This window comes from Typopeltis vanoorti, chromosome 6 (assembly GCF_054136105.1).
Source record: "Typopeltis vanoorti isolate ZY-2024b chromosome 6, IOZ_Tvanoo_1.0, whole genome shotgun sequence".
Classification (NCBI taxonomy): domain Eukaryota; kingdom Metazoa; phylum Arthropoda; class Arachnida; order Uropygi; family Thelyphonidae; genus Typopeltis; species Typopeltis vanoorti.
This window is the reverse complement of record NC_143554.1, coordinates 125,428,899-125,450,522: the sequence shown is the minus strand read 5'-3', so window position 1 is coordinate 125,450,522 and position 21,624 is coordinate 125,428,899. Positions and strand designations below refer to the sequence as shown.

The 21,624-nt window shown below is 35.7% G+C and overlaps 1 protein-coding gene across 4 annotated transcripts in view; it reads right to left on the bottom strand.

Moving 5' to 3' along the window:
- Positions 1–21,624, bottom strand: part of LOC150105909 (uncharacterized) — a 327,762-nt gene that overhangs the window by 138,077 nt on the left and 168,061 nt on the right. For all 4 annotated transcript variants that reach the window (XM_090393671.1, XM_090393672.1, XM_090393670.1 and 1 more), the window contains 2 exons: positions 18,224–18,436; positions 13,841–13,957 (listed from right to left, as the gene is read on the bottom strand). In XM_090393671.1, coding sequence (XP_090249797.1) covers positions 13,841–13,957; positions 18,224–18,436 — 330 coding nt within the window. The remainder of the gene's footprint in view (positions 1–13,840; positions 13,958–18,223; positions 18,437–21,624) is intronic.

Here is a 21,624-nt window from a genome sequence, read left to right as displayed (position 1 = left end):
ATATATCCATCAAGTGATGACAGAATAGTAAAGATACTGAGGTAGCATGAAATACTCTTCACCCCTCAAGGCCAGATCTCCATCTTCCTTAAAAACTGACAATTTACAAAATCTACTTAGCATCTCTGACATGTCAAGAAGAAAAGAAAACATTAGTCATGTCTTACAACGAAGGTCATCAAGTGTCTCTGTTTATTATAATACGTACATCAGAAAACTCAAGGAAGCTTCTGATATGTTACACACTTGCCTAATGCAATAAAAAAAAATCAAGGACTTATAAACCAAGTTCTGATCCTCTCTTATCAAACATCTGAATCACATAGAGGATATATGAAAGATACACATTTCACTGTAACAATACCTTACATGAATGATATTGCTATGTATATTTAACTAATTAATCATTTTATTTTAATACTGTGTTGGATGTAGTAGACTGCTGCAGCTGGAGGAGCTGATTTTAACATCTTAAAATTTTTTTTCTCCTGAAGAAGTCTCCCATAAGAAACATGAAACCTGGAAGAGTTAAACATTAGTTTTTTTTTTTTCTTCTTCTTTGTTCCATGTTGCTAATTCCAGTACAGTCCGCATGGTTAGCCTAGTGGCTTTGCGCTTCGCAACCATATGCCTGGGGAAGGAGTGTCCTAGGTTCGATTCCCATCAACGATGTGAGGAGCTCAAAGATCTTCCTCAGCCATAGCCAAGTTAGCCGGTCTTGGGTGTGGACAGTAGGGTTTTTTCCCGCCAGTTTATCTGGTGTTTTTCATCCTACAAGCAGGCAAACTGGTCCAAGGACACACACACACACACACGGATTACAGTTAGGAATACTGAACAATCCATAGGTCTGATTCGTCAGCCTATGCTGGTTCCGGAGCCCAGATAAAATTTTGGGGGAATAGATGGTACCGTGAACTCCCGTAAAAAGGGGGAATGCTGTATCATCACACGGAATTTATTTATTTAATTCCAGCACACCTTTGGTATGAATTCAAACCACAGAAGTCTAAGAAATTGCTATTATGTGCCTGTAATGTTACATCATACACCTGAAATTTATCATAAACCTAAGTATTTTGTTCATCTGTATTACTTTCATGAAAATGATCTTCCATCCAGTCTTTATCGTCCTCTTTTCTCTTATTTTTTAAAAGAGGAAGATAAATCTTATATATACATTTACATTTATGTTAAAGATACCAAGCAATTTTATAAGCTAGGTTTTTTAAATCCTTTTTCCCAAGTAAACAAACAGACAAGTAAGTCAAATTTGCGGCTGCACAGAGTGCAACACTAGGCAACTCATGGTAAAGGTGGAGCAAGATCTGATCACTTTCCTTAGAATTTTTGCCTAATGTAAAGCACATTTCCGCACTACCCATACCGGTTTTGACCTTTATTGAGGTCTCGTCAGCGGGAGCCAGACCTAAAAAAATGCCAAGGGTGAAGTAATACAGAGCTTATAAAGATTTTACCTAAACAAGTTGCTATAAGGTGCTTTGACCTCATTAAATAAAAATCTCAGGATGAGAGTAATATGTAGAAAGTTTTTTACCTTGGGTATATAATTATGTTAAAGATACCAAGCAATTTTATAAGCTAGCTTTTTTAAATCCTTTTTCCCAAGTAAGCAAACAGACAAGTAAGTCAAGTTTGCTGGTGCATGTAGTGCAACACTAGGCAACGCGTGGTAAAAAAAAAAAACCTACCTTATAAAATTGCTTGGTATCTTTAACATAATATATACCCAAGGTAAAAAAACTTTCTACATACATTTACATTGTTTTGTGTCATTATAAAATTACTTGAGTGTACATGTTTCTATACAAATGCTTGCTCCTTAATACATCAAGATTTGCAATAAAATAAGGGTTTTCCAGATTAGCTGCATATAATGTAAAAGGACAGAGAGAGTTTTTCACAGCTGTGAAAAAGCTAGCAAGTGATATTGTTCAACCAAATCCTTGAGAGAAATCTTTTTTTTAAATTTTCATGGCTTACACAAGTAACAAAAAAAAATAGAATTTTATTCAATAACTACAATATATTTCATCTAACATTACATGGACAGCATCAAGGAGACAGACAGTTAACTACAATCAAAACATGAATCACAGTAATGAGTCGTGTTTTGAATGTAGTTAACAGTTTGTCTTCCTGATGTTGTCCATGCAATGTTAGATGTGCTTCTGGTGTAGGGAGCAAAGAGCTTGTACTTCTAACAAGGGTATATTTAAATGAGGTGTTTTTGATCTGAGAAGAATTTGGACAATGTCAAAACATAATTCATTCATTTCATCTGTGTGTAATTTTCTGATCTGATATCTTTTTCCACATTTACCATAATTTCTAAGTAAGGCATATGAGGTCTGAAAAGTTTGATGAATGGTCCATATCTCAACGGCAACATGGGCCAGGTGCACGGGCATGCACATGACTATCCAGAGACACGTCGAGAAGTGCCACCTAACGTGGAGTACATGTGACCATCAGGGTAAACCTGCTGTGGGCAGTTGAACGTAGTCAGTGCGAGAGGTAGGATCACAGTGAAATGGAGCAACAAGTGAACATCAAGTTCTGCTACAAATTGGGAAAAATGACGACGGAGACGCATGAAATGTTGGTGCGAGTGTACGGGACAGAAGCCGAGAAATGTGCTTATGACTGGTTCAAATGCTTTCGCAATGGGAAGGAAATGTCTGAGGATGAGCCACGTCCGGGTCGCCCATTGACAAGTAGAACCCCTGACATGATCGAGTGAGTGCAACAAATGCTGGCACGAGATTGGCAACTGACTCTACGATTGCTGGAGGAGGAATTGGGCGTTAGCAAGGACACGATGAGCACTATCGTCCGCATAAGATCTGTTCCCGGTTTGTATCGCACAAGCTGACAGACGAACAGAAAGCAAAACGGATGGAAACCTATGAAGATTTCATTACCATGTGTGACAGGATCCATCCTTTCTGTGAACCATTGTCACAGGAGATGAGACCTGGTGCTACCAGTTCGATCTGGAATCAATGGAATGGCATTCACCGTCTTCCCTGCGACCCAAAAAGAGTCACCTGCAAAACTCCAAGGCCAGGACAATGTTGATCGCCTTCTTCTACAACGATGGCATCATCCATAAGGAATTCGTTCCTGCAGGTCAAACCACGAACGGCGTATTCTATGAGGAAGTTTTGAAATGGTTGCTATGACGCATTCGCCATGTTCAGTAGATATGCCGGCAGTCAAAGAACGTGAGCGGTTCTGCGATCGATTCCTAAAGAGGCCTTTGCTGACAGTTTCCAGAAGCTTTATGAACGTTGCCAAAAGTGTGTTGTGAAGGATGGCGATAGGCCAATAAAGGTAATTTGTTTGTATCTTCTATTCTGTTTGTTTTCTGATACCATTCACTGAATTTTTAGATGCACCTCGTATGTTGGGGAGACAAAGCAAAATCAGAACCTTTAGACAAAAGATTTAATTCATTGTTTGTTAATGGTCTATTGTTTAAATTTATAACCCAGCTGTTATGGTTAGACTCAGCTATTGGCTGAATATAGTGGAAATTTCTTCCTTCTAATATTTCAAACTTACAGATTAATCTACATTTAGGGAAGAAATGTGCTTGTCTAGCCTGATAGTGAAATACAAGAAATTGATTCAAAAGAATTTGACTGAGAATGTCTTTCAAAGTACTTTCAAGTTCCAGAATTTGACCATTATTTAAATAAAACTGTTTCTTTGTTTCATGTAACTGATTTAAAGCCTTGCTTGCAATTTGCTAAATCTTCCGAGCAGAACAAAAGTAATCAGAGAATTATGTGCAGATGAAATGAATAAATTACATTTTGAGATTGCCCAAATTTTATACAAAGCAAAACCACCTACTTTAAACAGAAGTATAAGGCCTTTGCTCCATACGCCAGAATACCAATATTGTCATCACAAAAGCTGATGGAGATAATTTATTTTTATTAGTATGGTCTCATATGAAGGGCTCAACCACTCCCTTAGGACTGGTTGAGTCCTCCTGAGGGATTAAGTATGCATTTTATGACTGTAGATCTGGGTGTGTTCAAGGGCCGGTTTGCCTGTTCTGAGGGACGAAAAACCCTCTACCTTCATATTAGACCAGCTAACTCACCTTTAGTCAAAAGAGACCAGATAAAGATTCCTCACGTCGTGGACAGGAATTGAACCCAGGTTTTTCCGACCAAATGGCTTCGTCTATACTGACTGAGCTATGGAGGCTCTATAGAGGTAATACCACCATTGTCATGAATACCACTGAGTATAATTTAAAGTTAATATCTTATTGAGAGATAGGCTAACGTACAGTGTGATCAGCATGGATCTAACAAAAAAAGTCAAATCAATAAATTAAATAAATTATTAGACAATGCATAATCTTGGGATTCCACTACTGTTGAGAGGTTACGGATTCATCATGCTCATCCACCTTGTCTCTATGGTCTTCCTAAAATACATAAGGATGGCAACCCACCATGACTCAACAGTGGACTGTATTGTCTCTCTCACTTACCATCTTGCAAAACATCTCTAGTCATCTTCAGAATCTCGTTTACCACACTAGCTCTTCCATTAAAAATAGTCTTGTCTTTAAAGAAAAATAAAAGATCTATATCTATCTAATACCAAGATTATGGTTTTGTTTGATATAGTCTCCCTATTCACCCACTCACTACAAGAAACTCTTCAGTTTTTTACAATCTGATTTCTCAGAAGAAAGACGCTGTTAGTCTATTTAAAGGCACCATCAATGAAGGCTACTTTATATGGCATAATTTATTTTATTCATATGGAGTTCTCCCCATTCCTCCACCATCCATTAGGACCGGGTGAGCCTTCCTAGTGAGGGATTAAGTATGTATTTTACAACTGCAGATTCATGAGTGTTCAATGTGCCAGTTTGCCTGTTCTGAGGTACGAAAAATCAGAGTTTCAGCTGGTCTCATACTTCCGTATGAGACCGGCTAACTCACCTTTAGTCGAAAGAGACCAGATGAGGGTTCCTCGTGTCATAACGGGAATCAAACCATGGTCTTTCTGACCAAAGGGCTTCGCCTATGCCAACTGAGCTACAGAGGCTCTAACATGGCATAAGTTGTTCAAAGAAATCAAAGAAACAACAATGGGCAGTCCTGCCTCACCAGCCTTAGCTGTTTATTTTATGGAGCATCAAGAAAAACAACTCTTTGATACTATTTCCTCAACCTCATATAGCCATGTTTTGTTGATAATATACTTGCAATCTGGTCCCACTCTGAGTCAGAATTATTTCAGTTCCTAGAGAAAATAAACTCCTTGTGCTCCCATATCAAGTTCACTACTGAATGTGAATCCAATAACCATCTACTCTTTTTGGATACTTTAATAATTTAAAATCTCATACGTCATGTTGAATTTTCAGTTTATCGGAAGCCAACATTTACTGGCAGATACATCCACTCATCCTCATGCCATACTTCTTCACAGAAGATGGGTATTATCAAGAGTCTTGTACAGAGAGCTCATATGATCTGCTCTTCAGATTCCCTTTTGTTAGACAAAATGAATAAAATAAAAGCAGTCTGATGAGTAATGGATACAAGACATCTACTATTAAAAAATTATCAATAATTATGATCCTTCTACCAGACTACAATCCGATGTGAAAAGAATTTCAATACTCTACCTTAAAGGAACCTCCGAACAAATAGCACGGATTCTTCACAAACTCAAATCAATACACTTCCTTCAAACCAGCTCGGAAATCTTTCTTCTTTACCATCTGCAAGGATACATTACTACCTCTTTCCTTACTAGGTGCCTATCAGGCACCCTGCTCCTTTCATCCTTGCTATTTTGGATAAACTGGCTGTTCGATCTTGATTAGAATTGAAGAACATGAAGACAATATTACATTTTTGGAATCTAAATCAACAGTGTACAAAGCAAGAACATGGTCTTACTTTGTACACTATTGACACTAGGTACAGAGTTCTTTGGAACCAGACAAAACTTCTTCATTCCAGCAAGTTCAAAATTGTTCGTATTCTCTTTGGAACATGTGAAACTCAAGGAAATCATCCAAACCTCAACCACTCAGACTACATGCCAATCTCTAACTTTTGCAAAATGATTACTATTAATTATTCATAATTTTTATTTTTTTCTTGTATTATTATTATTTTTTAACAAATAAAAATTATGTTGCGCAGATAAAATAAATTTTATCTATGCAACTAGCCAGCCTGGTTTGCTGAGTGGTTAGCATATCTGCTCTCAAGCCAAAAGGCTGCAGGTTTGAATCCCGCTGTGGGCATGGATGTTTGTGATTGTCTGTGAAAATACTAGTGGTGGTGGCCAGTAAATTGCGTTGGTGTAGATGATGATGATAGTTGTGGTTCACTGTAGTTGGTGGTGGAGACAGAGTGCTGTGGAGTGGGTGCCCACCCTCAATGAGCCCTTGAACTCCTTGGAGGAGTCGCATAATAATAATGATAATAATAATAAACTTTTACAATTGTTCCTTTAAACTCTAATAGTGTAATCATATACTTTAACTGCAAGAACATGAGCTAATATTTGCATGCTTTATGACTCATTATTTGGATTCGTGTTTGAATGTAGTAAGCGGTCTATCTCACTGACGATGTCCACGTAATGCTGAATGGAATATATTGGAGTTAATGAATAAAATTGTATATGCTTTTTAAGTATGTCTAGTACACAAGTTCATTAAAACTAATTACTGATAGAAATCACTGATGACAAATGATATGGGTGGAGCAAAACTGAAGTGGAGTGAATAGTATAACAGTGATAATACAGTAAAGATTGGCAAGAAAAAGGAAGAAATGAAAGACAGCAAAAGAACTGAAGAAGACACTAACAAAACTGATACAAAAGATATGAATATAAGTGAGGATATTATAAATGAATTGGTGAGGAACAAATTAAGGCAGTTCAAAATGAGACAGGACATTCAGAGAAGTGACACTGGTTGTTAAAAAGTATAAGAAGTAAGTTGCCAGTGAAAGAGGAATCAAGAATGATTGTAGGGGGAAGGGGTTGGAAAATGGTATAGGTTGTATGGGGATTCTGTAGTGAAAAATGAGAGAAAACAGCAGATGTTGAGGGTATGTTTGAGAAGAGTGATGATGGCAAGAGTGACTAAGGCTGTAGAGAGGAGAGGAAGTGCAGAAAAATTGAACGTGCTGGTAAGAAAAAATTATTTGCACGGAAGTATGAATGAAGTAGCACAGGATTTGAGTCACTAGAGACAGTGCTGTAGAAGACCAAGAAGGAGAATATTGAGTGTGTTACTAAGGGTATGATACCAGGAAGTTGAGGAGAAGAGTGATGATTACGAATAGCATGATAGCTAGGAGGCTCTAAATGCTCTTCTCTAAATGTCCTATCTTATTTCCAATCACCTTAAGAGAAAAAAGAGAGGCCTCGAGTATGGATATATGGATTAAATTTGACAGTAGGATGGAGTTAGTATGCATTTGAGTTTTAGTAGCAACATGAAACTGTGTAGAATGCTGCCAAGCAGAGAGGAGATGAGTATGAAGTCAGGGAAGAGAAGCAAAAATTAGTAGTGCTGGTAGTGCAAGCTACCAGAAATGATGTGAGATAATAATGCTGGAATACAAAATAAGGAAGTAGGAATGAAAGGGAATCAGAGGCAAGTCATGATAGTTATATACCAATGCAAGGAGAGTATTAGTAATGAAGGTGCAGGTGTTTGTAGTATTGATAAAATTAGTCAGTCTGCAAATCACCGGTGTTAGTGATGTGTGGGTAACAGAGGATAATGCACTCAGTGGAACAGAATATGATGGTTATATCATTTTTTGAAAGACATAAAAGATAAAGAATGAGGTGAGGTATTATTGGTAATTTCAGAGGAGCTGTATCCCTGCCACAAATCTCAAGGATGTAGTAATGCTAATGGCTCTGAGACTATCTAGTGTGAGGTGAAGGAGAGCACCAGTTTTGGATATTATTGGGAGCTGCTAGAGGCAAGGAAATGTAGAGGGAGATGATCCTAAATAACAAATGTGAGTAAAGAGACTAATTTCTTGGGTTGCTTAGAAATAGCTACCTTATACATCATGTTGTAGTTGAAGAAACTGGGACACAAGTATTGTATTTAATAATATCTAATAATGATAACAGAAGATTCTTCCATGATGCCACCAAATGAGAAGAGTTATCACGGTTTGATGTAGAAAGTAGGTAGGAAAAAAAAAAAGAAAAAAAAAGATGTGTGGAATTACAGAGGAGGGAACAATAATAAATTAAGAAGACACAGTGGGGACCTGTGTTCTGATCACTTCGAGGAGAGAGAAACCAACAGTGTCTGGAGGACTGGTTCGAAATCAATTATCTATGGCAACATCGGATTGCATTATTAAGATTAGACAGATAAATAAAGTAGGGGTGATATAGATGAATCATGAAATTATATAAGAGCTGTTTGAGAAAGAGGATGATATGCAAAGGCATAAAGAACAGGTTCTCTTCAGCAGCATGCAGTGTATAAGGCATAAGACAGAAAATTTCACCAGCCTGGTTGGCTGAGTGGTTAGCATATCTGTCCTCCAGCAAAGAGGCTGCAGGTTTGATCCAGGCAGGGGAATTGATGTTTATGATTTTTCTATTAACCATTTACCATATGTACTGCTTTAACCTGTGTCCTGAGATTATGGCCCTTGATGTCTATGCACCATAAAAATAAAAAATAACTAACAGAAAGGTGACTAATGTAGTGAATGAGAAATTGGCATATGAAAGGCTGTCTGAAGCAGCAAAGAAAAATCCTAGAGAATTCAGTTATGTAGTTAGTAGAGGAAAGAGTGAACATGGACTGACTTCAGTTATGGAGACAGAACATGTGTCACCTCCACAGAATTAATGAGAAATGTTCAATGAGTATTTTGGCAGGAATGAAATAGGACAAAGAATGACATTTCAGGAATGTTTAGAATTTTAGGTAGGTTTGATGTTAATAAAGCTGTAGATCTGGATGGAATGTCACTGCACATATTAAGGGAACAAAATGCAGGAACTGGCTGTTTTTGACTTGTTTGTCCAACAGAAAGTCCCAGAACAGTGGAAAACTAGTGTCACTACGAGGGCTGGTAAAAAAATAAGTTAAACACATTTTTTTTTGAAAAAATCACCTTTATTTCTCAACATAGTCTCCATTGAGGTTTACACATTTGCTCCAGCGAGTTTCCAACTTTTTCATCCCATCTAAAAAAGTAGGATTTGTCAAACTGTGCAAAATAGTCATTGACAGCCTTGATGACATCCTAGTTCAAAGAAAATCTTTTCCCACCGAGCCAAATTTTTAAGTTTGGGAACAAGAAGAAGTCACATGGGGTCAAGTCTGGAGAATACGATGGATATGGAACCAATTCGAACCTCAATTCATGCAATTTTGCCATTGCGACGGCTGATGTGTAGGACGGTGGTGCACTGTCTTGATGAAAGAGCACTTTTTTTGTGCACCAATCTTGGCAATTTTTTCTTCAGTTCTTCTTTTAAATGGTCCAACAATGATGCATAATAGATTCCTGTTATTGTCTTGCTCTTTTCCAAACAGTCTATTATGATAGTTCCTTGGGAATCCCAAAAAACAGTGGCCATCACCTTCCCACCTGACAAAACGGTCTTCGCTTTTTTTGGTGCTCTTTCACCGGAAATTGTCCACTGTCTTGACTGCTGCTTGGACTCAGGTGTGCAGTGGTGGTGGATCCAAGTTTCATCTACAGTCATGAATTGACACAAAAAATCTTGCGAATTGCAATTAAACATTGCTAAACACTGCGCTGAAATGTCTTTTTGCATGCGTTTTTGATTGACAGTCAACAATCGCAGCACCCATCGCGCACACAGTTTTTTCATGTGCAATTTTTCATGCAGGTTATTATACACCCGTTCAGTTGAGATGCCTACAATCTCAGCAATCTCACACAACAATACCATGGATTTTGTCAATCATTTCCTTCATAGTGAACTCAGTTGGGAGTCCAGAATGAGCTTCATCTTTGATGGACTTATGACCACATTTATTTAAAGTCATTTATCCAAAAATAAATAGCCATTAATGCTGGTGCAGAGTCCCCACAAACTGCATCTAACTCGGCTTTGATCTGAGCAGCCATCCACTTCTTCAAATAAAAGTGTTTTATCACTGCATGAAACTCGCTTTTCTCCGTTTTTATGAAAAATGCAAACACGATCATTTTAAATGTTTGCCAAATGAGAAATGCGCGACGCACGTGGCTAAATTTTGCCAGGGGTCATGAAAAAGATGATATATGTGCTGACAACGGTATGAATGAATGAACGAATTGTGTCACCGTCTATTGGAAATTAACCAAACTTTTCAAACAACCCTTGTACATAAGGAAGAATCCAAGTCAGTAGTGTACAACTATAGGCTAGCACACACACACACACACACACACACACACATATATATATATATATATGAAGTGTGGTGAAGGTGTTAGACAGGTTGGTTAGAGATAGAATGAAAACCTGGATCAAAAAGAATGGAGATCTTTCAAGACAGCAGCATGGGTTTGTCATGGAGAGGTTCTGCTTGAGTAATTTTTGTTGGATTTTTAAAGCATTCAGTAGAATACCACATGACAAATTACTTTTGAAATTGAGCAGGGTGGGATCTGAATAGTAAGTCAGTAGCTTGGTTACAGGGATGGCTGGCTGATAAGAGCCAGCAAGTTGTGTATGATGGCACAGCTTTCTGATAAAGGTGAGAGGTGGAGTAACACAGACTTCTGTTCTAGGACCATAAAGAAAATCTTCTAACACCTTTCATTCATCAGAGTAGGTGAAGTAATTTAACTCTTTTTTTTTTTTTTGAAGATAGGGTGGACAGCCAATCTCCACTCATAGCTGCCAGTGATAATTGGTCAAAGACTATCACTGATTTTTAGACATCTGGAGAAGAAAGTATGATAGAGAAGTGCTTCTATCTGGTGATCCCAATCGCTAGTTATTGTTGTCTCTTGGGGGAAAATTTATTTTCCCCCAAGAGACAACAATACTAGCGTTTAAGGCAAAAATAATCAGATTCTAATGGTACATCAATTTAATTCTGTAAATAAATGAGGTAACTGATAGAAAAAAAGCTACTGTACTGTAATTTAAAACTTAAAAAATAATACAGTACACAAGTTTATTTTAGTAAAAAATTTAGTTTGTATGTACCTGTATTGTTGAGGATTCTGATTTAATAAAATTGCATAGTTCAGTATATAACTTAATTTGCGTAAAAAATATCACTTTCTTGTACACAACACACAAAAAAAGTTTTTTTTATTTCTTTGTAAAAAAAGACACCAATTTGCTTTTGCTTCTTGGAAGCTAAACTTTTTTCGAATGCTTCTCAGAGCTGCATTAGCAATAAAATTTTGTGGAATGGCATATCATTCTGCTTAGCCCATTCTATACACATATTAAAACCGTCAACTGCCTCTCATGTTTTACTTTTTTTTCTTCGAGTTCTTTATCGTCATCATCATCATCTTCTAATTCATTCTGTAGCATCATGTTTATAATTTCAGCATCTGATTTGATTTCAAATTCACTTTCGGTTCTGCCTGTAATCCATTCCGTAACATCTGTTTGTGAAATTCAACATCTGGATTTATATTTTTAACCAAATTATGCACGTTTTGAATTTCCTCTTTTCTGTATATCACCATAGTTATCTTGGTAAATTCTAGAAGGCCACAGTGTTTTCTATGACGCTCAAATTGCTTCTGGTTCAACGGCTTCCCAAGCAGCAATACAATATGCACTGTATAGTATAAAAAAAAGCAAACGTGAACACACAATAAATCAAAATAGACCTGCAAGTATAACTGTATAATCGGCAGTATGAAAAATATACTGTACTGTAATAATAATAAAATAAAAAATAATTATTAAATAAAAATAATAGCACACAAAATAATAATACGTAATAAATAAAACTTTTTTTTTCTTTCAAACCACAGTCTGGATTACTGAAGGGTTCAGACTAAACAGGTTCGGATTAGCGAGATAGCACTGTATATATTAATATTTGAAATAACATGAACCCTATGGTTGATTTGAGTTACAGAGTTAAACATTAGTTTCTGTGAAGGGAAAAAAAAAAAAATCTACTTTCCTATGTCAAAAATTGACAAACTTGAGATCAAGCTGAAAAAAAAAAAAAAAAATGGAAAAAAAAAGCATAGGCCAATGCTGTTTATATATCAATAATATAATTTAAAAAGTGATGTATTGTTTGCTGATGATACTAAATTAGAAAAAGGAATTTCAGGAACCTCTGCCATGATGAAGAGGATTTGAATGTGTTGGTATTTTGAGCCCAAAGAATGAGGAAATCATTTCAATATTAGTGTAAAGTCATGCACTTTGGCCAGAGAAGATGGGATGACATTTATGTTGGAAGATCCAAGAGATGGAGGAAGCGAGTAACCTAGGAATTTTTACAGATAGGGTGCTCAAGCTCAAGAAACACATCACAAAAAGTTGTAAAGCTACCAAGAAAATTATGAGTATAATGCAAAAGACTGACAAGCAGGGATAAGAAAGTGATATTTCTACTGTATAAGGCAGTAATCAGGCTACATTTGGATTTCTGTGCACAGATATGGTCACCTAGTTAGATGGATGATAAGGAATCAGAGTGCAGAGATAAGTGACTATCTCAGGACACTAGAATATTGAGTATGAGAATTGCAGAGCTTGGTGGATAGGAGGAGAAGGGGATAGGGAATTATTGCATAGGGTAATAGGAGGTGGGAGAATGAGGGGGTCATCCCTGGAAACTGTGCGAATGTCAGGTAAGGAACTGAAAAGGAGATTTTTCTTGCATAGGAAGTAGTGAATAAATGAAATGCACTGCCAGAGTGGATGGTAAATGCTCCAACATTGAATGTTTTAAAAACAAGGTATGACAGCATACCTTGTTGATACTGTTTCCATATGGTGTGTCTTCTAACTCCATGAAGGAATGGTGTCCTAATTGTGACACCATTATTTGGTGTCACAATTAGGAAAAGAATTGAGGAATTTTGCAATTATGCCATGCATTGTGAAACTTAAACTAAATCATATCTGTATAATAAAATTAGTTTAATCCTTTATCCAAGTGTGAGCAAACAAAGTTTGTGCCTGAAAGTATCTTCAGGACTGGGGTAAGGCGGTACAACACCAGGGAAACTCGTTGCAAAGGTGAAGCAAGCCACCAACACTCCTATCTCAGTATCTCCTATAATGCAAAACACATCTCCTTGCGGATATGTCTAATGTTATGCATTAAGGGAAGGGCCACTACCCAGACTCGTTTCGACCTTTATTGAGGTCTCTTCAGTGGGAGCCAGGCCCAAGTGGAGATACCAGGCAGAAGCATTAGCAGGTCATCATCATTTTAAATCATATTTGATGTTGTTGTTCTGAAAAAGATTAGTTTTGTATTATCATCACAAAGTGACTTGAGTGTACATTATAATAGTAGTCTGGATATTTTGTATCAGAATATTTGTTTTCTGGGTTTCACTTATTATACAGCCTACTCTCTATCTCACTTTTATGCTTTGGGAGAAAGTTCAACTTCTTTAATCTTTTTTTTTTTCTCTTGCCAGAGATCTCCTGCATTATAACTAATTAACTCTAGTGACATTAAACAAACTAAAGTTGTTCAGGCATTGATATACCTTGTATTTATTAAATTCTAAACATTTAGAATAAAAAACTTGGAATGCATATGACATTCAGGTTTTCACATATATACTTAACTTATTCTCACCTCATAGGATTTATGGATGATGGAGGAGAATACGAAGGAGTGCGGCCATATAGTGAATATGGACGTGGCGTATCTAAATAACTTGGAACTGCACCCATTGAATAACGAGAGTGTGGACTGCAAAGAATAAAGTAATAATAAAAATAAGACATACAAAAATAAGTACAACAATATCAGAGCCAAATAAGAATTTAAGTCCAATTTTTAAGAGGACATAAGAGCAGCCACAGAACTTTACGAGTTCTTTCTCACACTAATAGCTTTGCTATTATAAAAATTAAAGTAATCTTACTAAAATAAAGGCCAAAAGGCTTTATTTCGACGATGCAAAACTATATAAATCAAGTGGATATTAAATCCAGCATTATTTCAAAGCCGAAAGCAGAAAGTTTTGTATGAAATTTGACCAGAGAGCTTACGGGAATATGGATGCTTGGGCAAGCGATCATGTCTTCTATAAGGTCTGTGCTAGGGCGACTCGTAAATGCCGGCGAGTGTATTCCCATAAGCTCTCTGGTCAAATTTCGTATGAAACTTTCATAGTTTCCGCATTCGTCTTTGAAATAATGCTAGATTTAATATCCACTTGATTTATATAGCATTAAAGTAATCTTATTTCAGAGTAGTCTGCAAAAAAAAAAAAAAAGTTTTCATGTAATTAAAAGAAGACATAAAAAGAGAGATCACTTGTGCCTGTGATCTTTGTTGTGACAACAGGAAACTTGCAGAGATCATTGTTAACTGTCAGTGAGAAGGGTCAAAAAAAATAAATAAAGAGAAAAATACAGAAAAAAAGAAATGGATAAAAAGTTGATGAGATAAGTTGAAAGGTTAGAGGAAATGTGGCAGAAGGGAAATGATGAGAGAGGTAACAGAAAACTCTGAAAAATTGAATCATACTTTTAATAACATATACAAGCTGCATCAGCAGAGAAAGTTAATATAAACAATTGACTGCCAAGGATCACGGTCACTGGTGAGTGATCTTTTCCAAATAAAACCACAAGTTTTGGAAGACAAAACTAAAACATCTTTGCTGATGATGACTAAATACTATGTTATCATCACTGAGCGATTATTATTAGCTTTTTTCAAAGTTTTAGTTGGTGCTAAGAGAGAAATAAAAATTCTGTGCTAGGTACATAACATGTACTGCCACATATTTAGAAGTTTTTGAATTGATTTTTGTGTCACTGCAGGTGTTAAAAATGTCGTTACCATACTTTCCTCTTGTTATGTGTACACTCAAACTCTTGAACATGATGCTTCTGTACAGCAAGCTTTATCGCAATTAAAATTTCAATGTTTTGAACGTCATCGTTATGCCATTTGATTGGAAAAGACTTGCGTTTAATTCTCGTGACGAGAGGAATCTTTCCATGTGCTTTTTCAATTGAAGGCAAGTTAGCTAATCTCATACAGAGGTAGCTGGGTTTTCCCTTCAGGAAACTCGGGTTTTTCATCCCACGTACAGGCAAATCAGCCATGGGAAACAAGCAATTTTACAGACAAAAACAAATATTGTTGTTGGTGTCAATTGCTGGTAAATTGTTTGATGGTAGTAATGTCATCATCAAATTCCTGTCATGTACCCTCAAGGAGTGTACAGGATATGATAGTACTACATGAAAAATTAACATCATTACTAACTTCCTATCTACAATATTCCTTCAAATCAGTCTGTTAACTGTCAAGACTCCAACATTATCAGATCTTATATTTCTATCGTCTAAGGCACTTTTTACTGCATCAGTCCACCTATATCTTGGTCTTACTCTGGGTCTTTTCCCTGCCAACCTGGCAGAGAACACTTGTTTTGCTAATCTTTCCTCTCTCATTCTATTTAAGTCACATTACCACCTGAGATTAGCTCTGCTAACAACTTCCTGGATGCTGACAATGTTCTTTCCTGATATCCTCATTTTTAATATGATAATTGCCATTGATGCCAAATGTTCATGCACCTAATCTTTCTCAGAACTCTCATATCTGTGGTGTCTAGTCAGTGTTCAAACCAAGTTAAATTGGTTTGAACACTGTCTTGTATACAGCTAATTTAGCGTTTTGACTAATTTCTCTCTTATTCCATATAAATCTATTCAATCGACTTCCTACAATACCAGCTTTGTTGATTCTGTTGTCTATTTCCATATTTAATTTTCCATCTTCACTAAAAATCATGCCTAAGTAGCTAAAATGTTTTACTTGTTCTATAGGTTCTCTATTCACAATGCAGTTGATATTTTCGATGCTTCTGCCTATTTTCATTGTCTTTGTCTTTTTATTGCTGACCTTCATACCAAATCTATTACAAGTTATTCAATTTAGTCAGGGAATCTTGCAGACTTGTAGAAGTATAAATGTGTAGTATAATATGTAGAATAGAAGTATCAGCATAAAGCACAGAGCTGACATTAACACCTCCAATTTTGATATCAGATTTAATACCACTTTCCTTCATAATGTGATCCATATAGATAATGAATAACAGAGGGGATAATGCACATCCTTGTCTGACACCAGATTTAACATTAAACCATCTTCCTGTACTTCCTTCAATTCTAACTGCTGACTTACAAGTCGAATAAAGACTAAGTATTACTTGATATAATGCCCCACTGACACCATATAACTGTAGCGTTTTGAATAGCTTCTCTCTTGGAACCTTGTCATATGCCTTTTACAGATCTACAAAACTTAAATACAAATCTTTGTTATATTCCCGAGATTTTTCAAATATCTGTCTTAAAGTAAAAATCTGATCCTGTCCACCTGTATTTTGCCTGAATCCAGCTTCCCTTCCATAAGTTTTCTTAGCAGTCTCTCAGTATACTTGCATAAATCTTACCAGGAACTCACTAGGGAAATACCTCTGTAATTCTCATTGTTTTATTTCTGTTTTTATAAATCGATACTATGAGAGCTCTGCTCCAATCATCTAGAATTCGATTATCTGACCAGGCCTTCTGAACTATGCAGTGCAGCCACTGCAAGACTTTTATACCTCCATTCTTGAGCGTTTCTGGTCGAATATCATTTACTCCAGCTGCCTTTCCACATTTTAGACTTTTGATGACTTTTTCTACTTCAAGTATGGATATTTATGTCTGGTTGCATGCCTGTTCAGTGTTTATTACCACTGTGCTGTCACGAATTGTTTCATTTAGAAATTTTGCCACCTTCTTGATATTTATTTTCTATGTTCTTACCAAAGTCTTCCTGTGACTTTTCTTTAGCTAGTTTTACACAGTGTTTAGCTTTCTTACATTTGTCTCTGTATTCTCTAAGATCACAAGCTGACTTATTTGGCAGGAACTTTTGATATGCTTTCTTCTTTTCCTTCACTGCCTCTTTAACTTCCTGTGTCCACCATGGAGTTCTGATTTTTCTATCCTTGCAGACAACCCCACCGCATGCCTCTTTGGCTGAATCAATCAGTGTTTTCTTCAGGGCTTGCCACTGAATCTCCAAGGTTTGGTTCCTGTTCTCAAACTCTCATTTTTTCTTGAATAATGTTTGTGTATTTTAGTCTACAGTTCACATCTGAGAACTGTTCAACTTTTAATTGCTTTAAAACTTTCTTACATGTTCTTCTTTTCAATATGAAATTCAATTTTATTCTGCTCAAGACTAAATGGTGATCACTTCCAATTTGAGGTAGTAATGTCATTAAAGAATTAAGTAACGAGGAAGATGTGTACAGTGAGCAGAGTAGAGTGCCCTTCCACAATGACTCCTTGGAGATGTTATGTAATAATAATAACATGAATGTGAACAAAGCAATTGCACAAGGAAATGTAATGCTTTATGGTCGTAAACTTTCATGATTAAATTTTTTTTTTCTATTTTCCCTTACTATTTATACTTTATTATATGACTTTGCATTAATAATTAAACACTGAAAGCTAATTAGTGTATGTATCCTATGAATGAAACTAACAATAATAACATTTAAAATATGTTAAAGCACTACAGCACACATCAACAATATGTGTCCAGTAGTGCTTTAACATGCAATACGTGAGTGATGAAAAGGTTAGGGAATTAAATCTGACTTATGAAAAGTTTGCAGAATGTAACTCTTATGTAAGTCAGGGGACTGGCTGTATATAATATACATGATTTTTTGGATTATTAGCTAACCCACACAGCACTAGCATGCTAGTTCTGAAACCTCTTGTGTATGGGATTAATATATAAATTAGGCATAGGAGGAACACAATCAGCCATTTCTACTTAAAGTATATTTTTCCTTCTGTTGTTTTAATCGGTTCGCATTTTTAAAGCAGATAATTAATTCCAAAGATCTAATTTACATTCAAAATGAATATTTCATTATACATTTCATATATCCTTAAGTTCATATATCCAAAACCATGTTACCTTGAACCACAATCATGGTGGATTTCACTAGATGAATGAGTGCAAGATGGCATGCTATCAGACCGTTCCCTATTGGAAGAGACTTGACTATTTGCTTGTGGAATTACAACACCAATTCTACGTGATGTTATTGGCTTTGGATTCTCACTTGTAGAAGAACTCCGAGGGCGGGAAAATGGCCCTAATTCATCCTTCTTTGAGGCTTTCATAGCTCTAAATAAAACAGCAAAAATGAGTGTTTTCTACATGTTCAATTATCCAATTCAAATAACCAAACTTTCAATTTACCAACCCCTGAATGGGTTAGTGTGCCGAAAAACATTTGTACAATATCATTATCATATAACTGAACTTTCATATATACAGAACAGCAGTAGAAAATATTCAGGAGGAATGCAAACAGAATACATATCAATACTTGAGGTAGAAAACACTATCAAAAGCCTGAAATGTGAAAAGGCAGCAGGAGTAGGCAATATTCCAGTAGAATTGCTCAAACATGGAGGTATAAAAGTTTCACAATGGCTATACTGCATAATTCAGAGGACTTAATCAGAAAGTCAAATATCAGATGATTGGAGTAGAGCTCTCACAATTCCCATTTATTAAAAAAAGAATAAAGTAGAATATGAGTTAGAGGAATTTCTCTACTAAGAGTTCTAGATGAGATTTATGCAGCATAACTGAGAAGACTGAGAATTTTCACTTTATGGCTAATTGAGAAATCATAGGAATACAACAAAGATCTTTACTTCAGTTTTGTAGGAAAGGGCATACAAGATGCCCAGAGAAAAGCTTTTCAAAGCAGTAGTTATATGGGATAAATGGAACATTATACAGGAGAATATATATTTAAGTTGTAAGCCAGCAGTTAGAACTGAAAGAAACAGAGGAAAATGGTTTGATGTAAAATCATGTATAAGAGAAGGGTGCACTCTACCTCTATTCTCATTCATCATCTATATGGGATTGCATTATGAAAGAAAGCAGCATTAAACCTGATGTTAGAATTAGCTCTTTACTTTATATAGATGATTTACTCCTAAACACATCCACTGCAAATCTCCAGGATTCTCAAACTAAATTGAACAATAGCTGTAAAATTTGTCATGAAAATATGGAAAACTTCAACTGCATTCTCAATGGAGAACCTATAAAACAAATAAAATATTTAGGTGAATTAAAAATAGCTGAATTAAAAAATTCAGCTATTTAGGCACAGTTTTTAGTGAAGTTTGCAAATTAAATATAGCAATAGAATAAGCAAAGCTAATATGCTGGGCAAGCCAGCTGAATAAATTTTTATGGGAATAAGGGAAATTAGACAAAACACTAAACCAGCAATATACAAGATAGTGTTTCCACCAGTTTTCAGTTATTATTGATCTGATGTTAAAAATCAGATGCAAAGATTACAGATAACAGTTATGAGAGTTCTAAGAAAAATTAGGGACCTGAAGGAACTTGACATTGTTAGCATTCAAGAATGTGTGAGCAGAGTTAATCTAAAGTGGTATTGTCACTTAAACAATGGGAGAGGAAAGCTTAGCAAAAGGGGTGTACATTCCTGGAGTAGCAGCCTGTACACCCCTTGAGGGTACATAACAGGAAATTGATTATATATATATATATATATATATATATATATATATATATTTTTTTTTTTTTTAAAAAAATATTAAATGACTGGAAGCCAAGAGATAAAAATAAAATACTGTTTTTATTCAGCACGACTAGTATCGTCTTTAAGAAGACTTCTTCAGGTGCACAAAAAAAGATAGAAACAACTAACAAAAACTGTAAAGGAATAAAGTCTAAACAACAAAGCATGAGTATCTGAATATTTAAAGCTATTCTCTGTATAATCTCAATGTTGGGTGTGCGCATGCGTTCAAGATCTCGTGAATGCCAAAGTTGGATGGCAGCACAATGACAGTCTGAGAGATTATAACTAAGGTTGTTGTTAAGATGTATTGAATTAAGGGAGATTTCTGTAGATTCCACTATTCTTTTTTCCAGTTCATCATAGCAATGAAAGATATTATCAGATTTGTCCGATAAAACTGGGTGGATGAGGTTTTCCTCATAAGTGTTAGAATTCAAAACATCGTTTGACAGAGCACTAGCTCTTTCTTCTGCCATATGTAATGTCTCTTTGATGTTCTTCAATGGACAATTCGATGGATTTCTCCATCTGGCCAAAATAAGGTTTATCACAGTTACACCAGATCTGGTAAACGCTGGGATATTTAGGGTTTATTTAAGATTGTCATTTGGTTTGGGCCGACTCAGTAAGGAACAGAGTTTTGGAAGAGGAGTGAATAAAGTCTGGATGTTGTATTTTTTAAGAACCTTGACTAATTTTGGTGAAACAGAGCTGATATATGGTAGAGAAATGTGACCTTTTGCACTATTTGTATCTGTACTATGGCGAGGAAATGGACTGAAAAGTAATTTATTAATTGTTTTCTTGGAATGACCATTCTGTTGAAAAGTAGTAGGAAGAAACTGAAGTTCTTTGTTGATATCTTCTTCTTCTTCACCCAGCAGTGAGCGGACACGATTGCCTAGTGTAGAGATGATTCCAAATTTTTGGGGTGGATAATGATGGGACTGCACGTTGTTAAATTGTGAATGAAAGTATTTTGTAAATTATAATACTTCATTCATATTTAACATAATCCTCCATGTCATAAGCAAGACTTGTAAATATTATTTGTTGTTAGTCTCTTGCTTATAATGTGTTATTCATATAGTTGCCTCGAGTTTTGTTTGTTATTATTTAATAATATAATCTTAAGATATGTAATAGTAATAAAAAGACTATAAAAATATCATTCATTTAAATTACTTTATTCTGTAAAATTTATTGTAAGAAACTGTGTTTATATAAATTTAAATGTACCTTATATGAATTGTGATATTTTTTTTTTATTATCTCTGTAAGTGAAAGTAAATTTATGGAATTCTACTGATGGGATTTGATTGGCTAATAACAGAAAAAACAGAGTTTATTTTTAGTTAGCTCGTGCGGAGAGTGTGAGCTAATGTGTATAATGAGAAAAGTCAGGATATAAGCTGAACTGGTTAGAACCGGATTTTGGTGGGGAAAAAGAGAACCTAGTTGATTGGAAAACAAAAGTAAAAAGTAAGGAGAAGCCCTAGAGACAGTATAGAGATAGGTAGTGAGTGGCAGAAGGGGAATTAATATATGCCAAAAATCGACTAGGAAAGAACAAGGAATTAATAGGCATTTTGAAATAAATACTTCTATGGGAGTTCTGATACTACGATAAATTCCAAATGGTTAGTGGAAGAATAGTGCAGAACTGAAGTTAATACATAGAAGAAAATAAGGAATTAGTAGATAACTTAAACCAAGTGCATCAAGACTTGTGTAT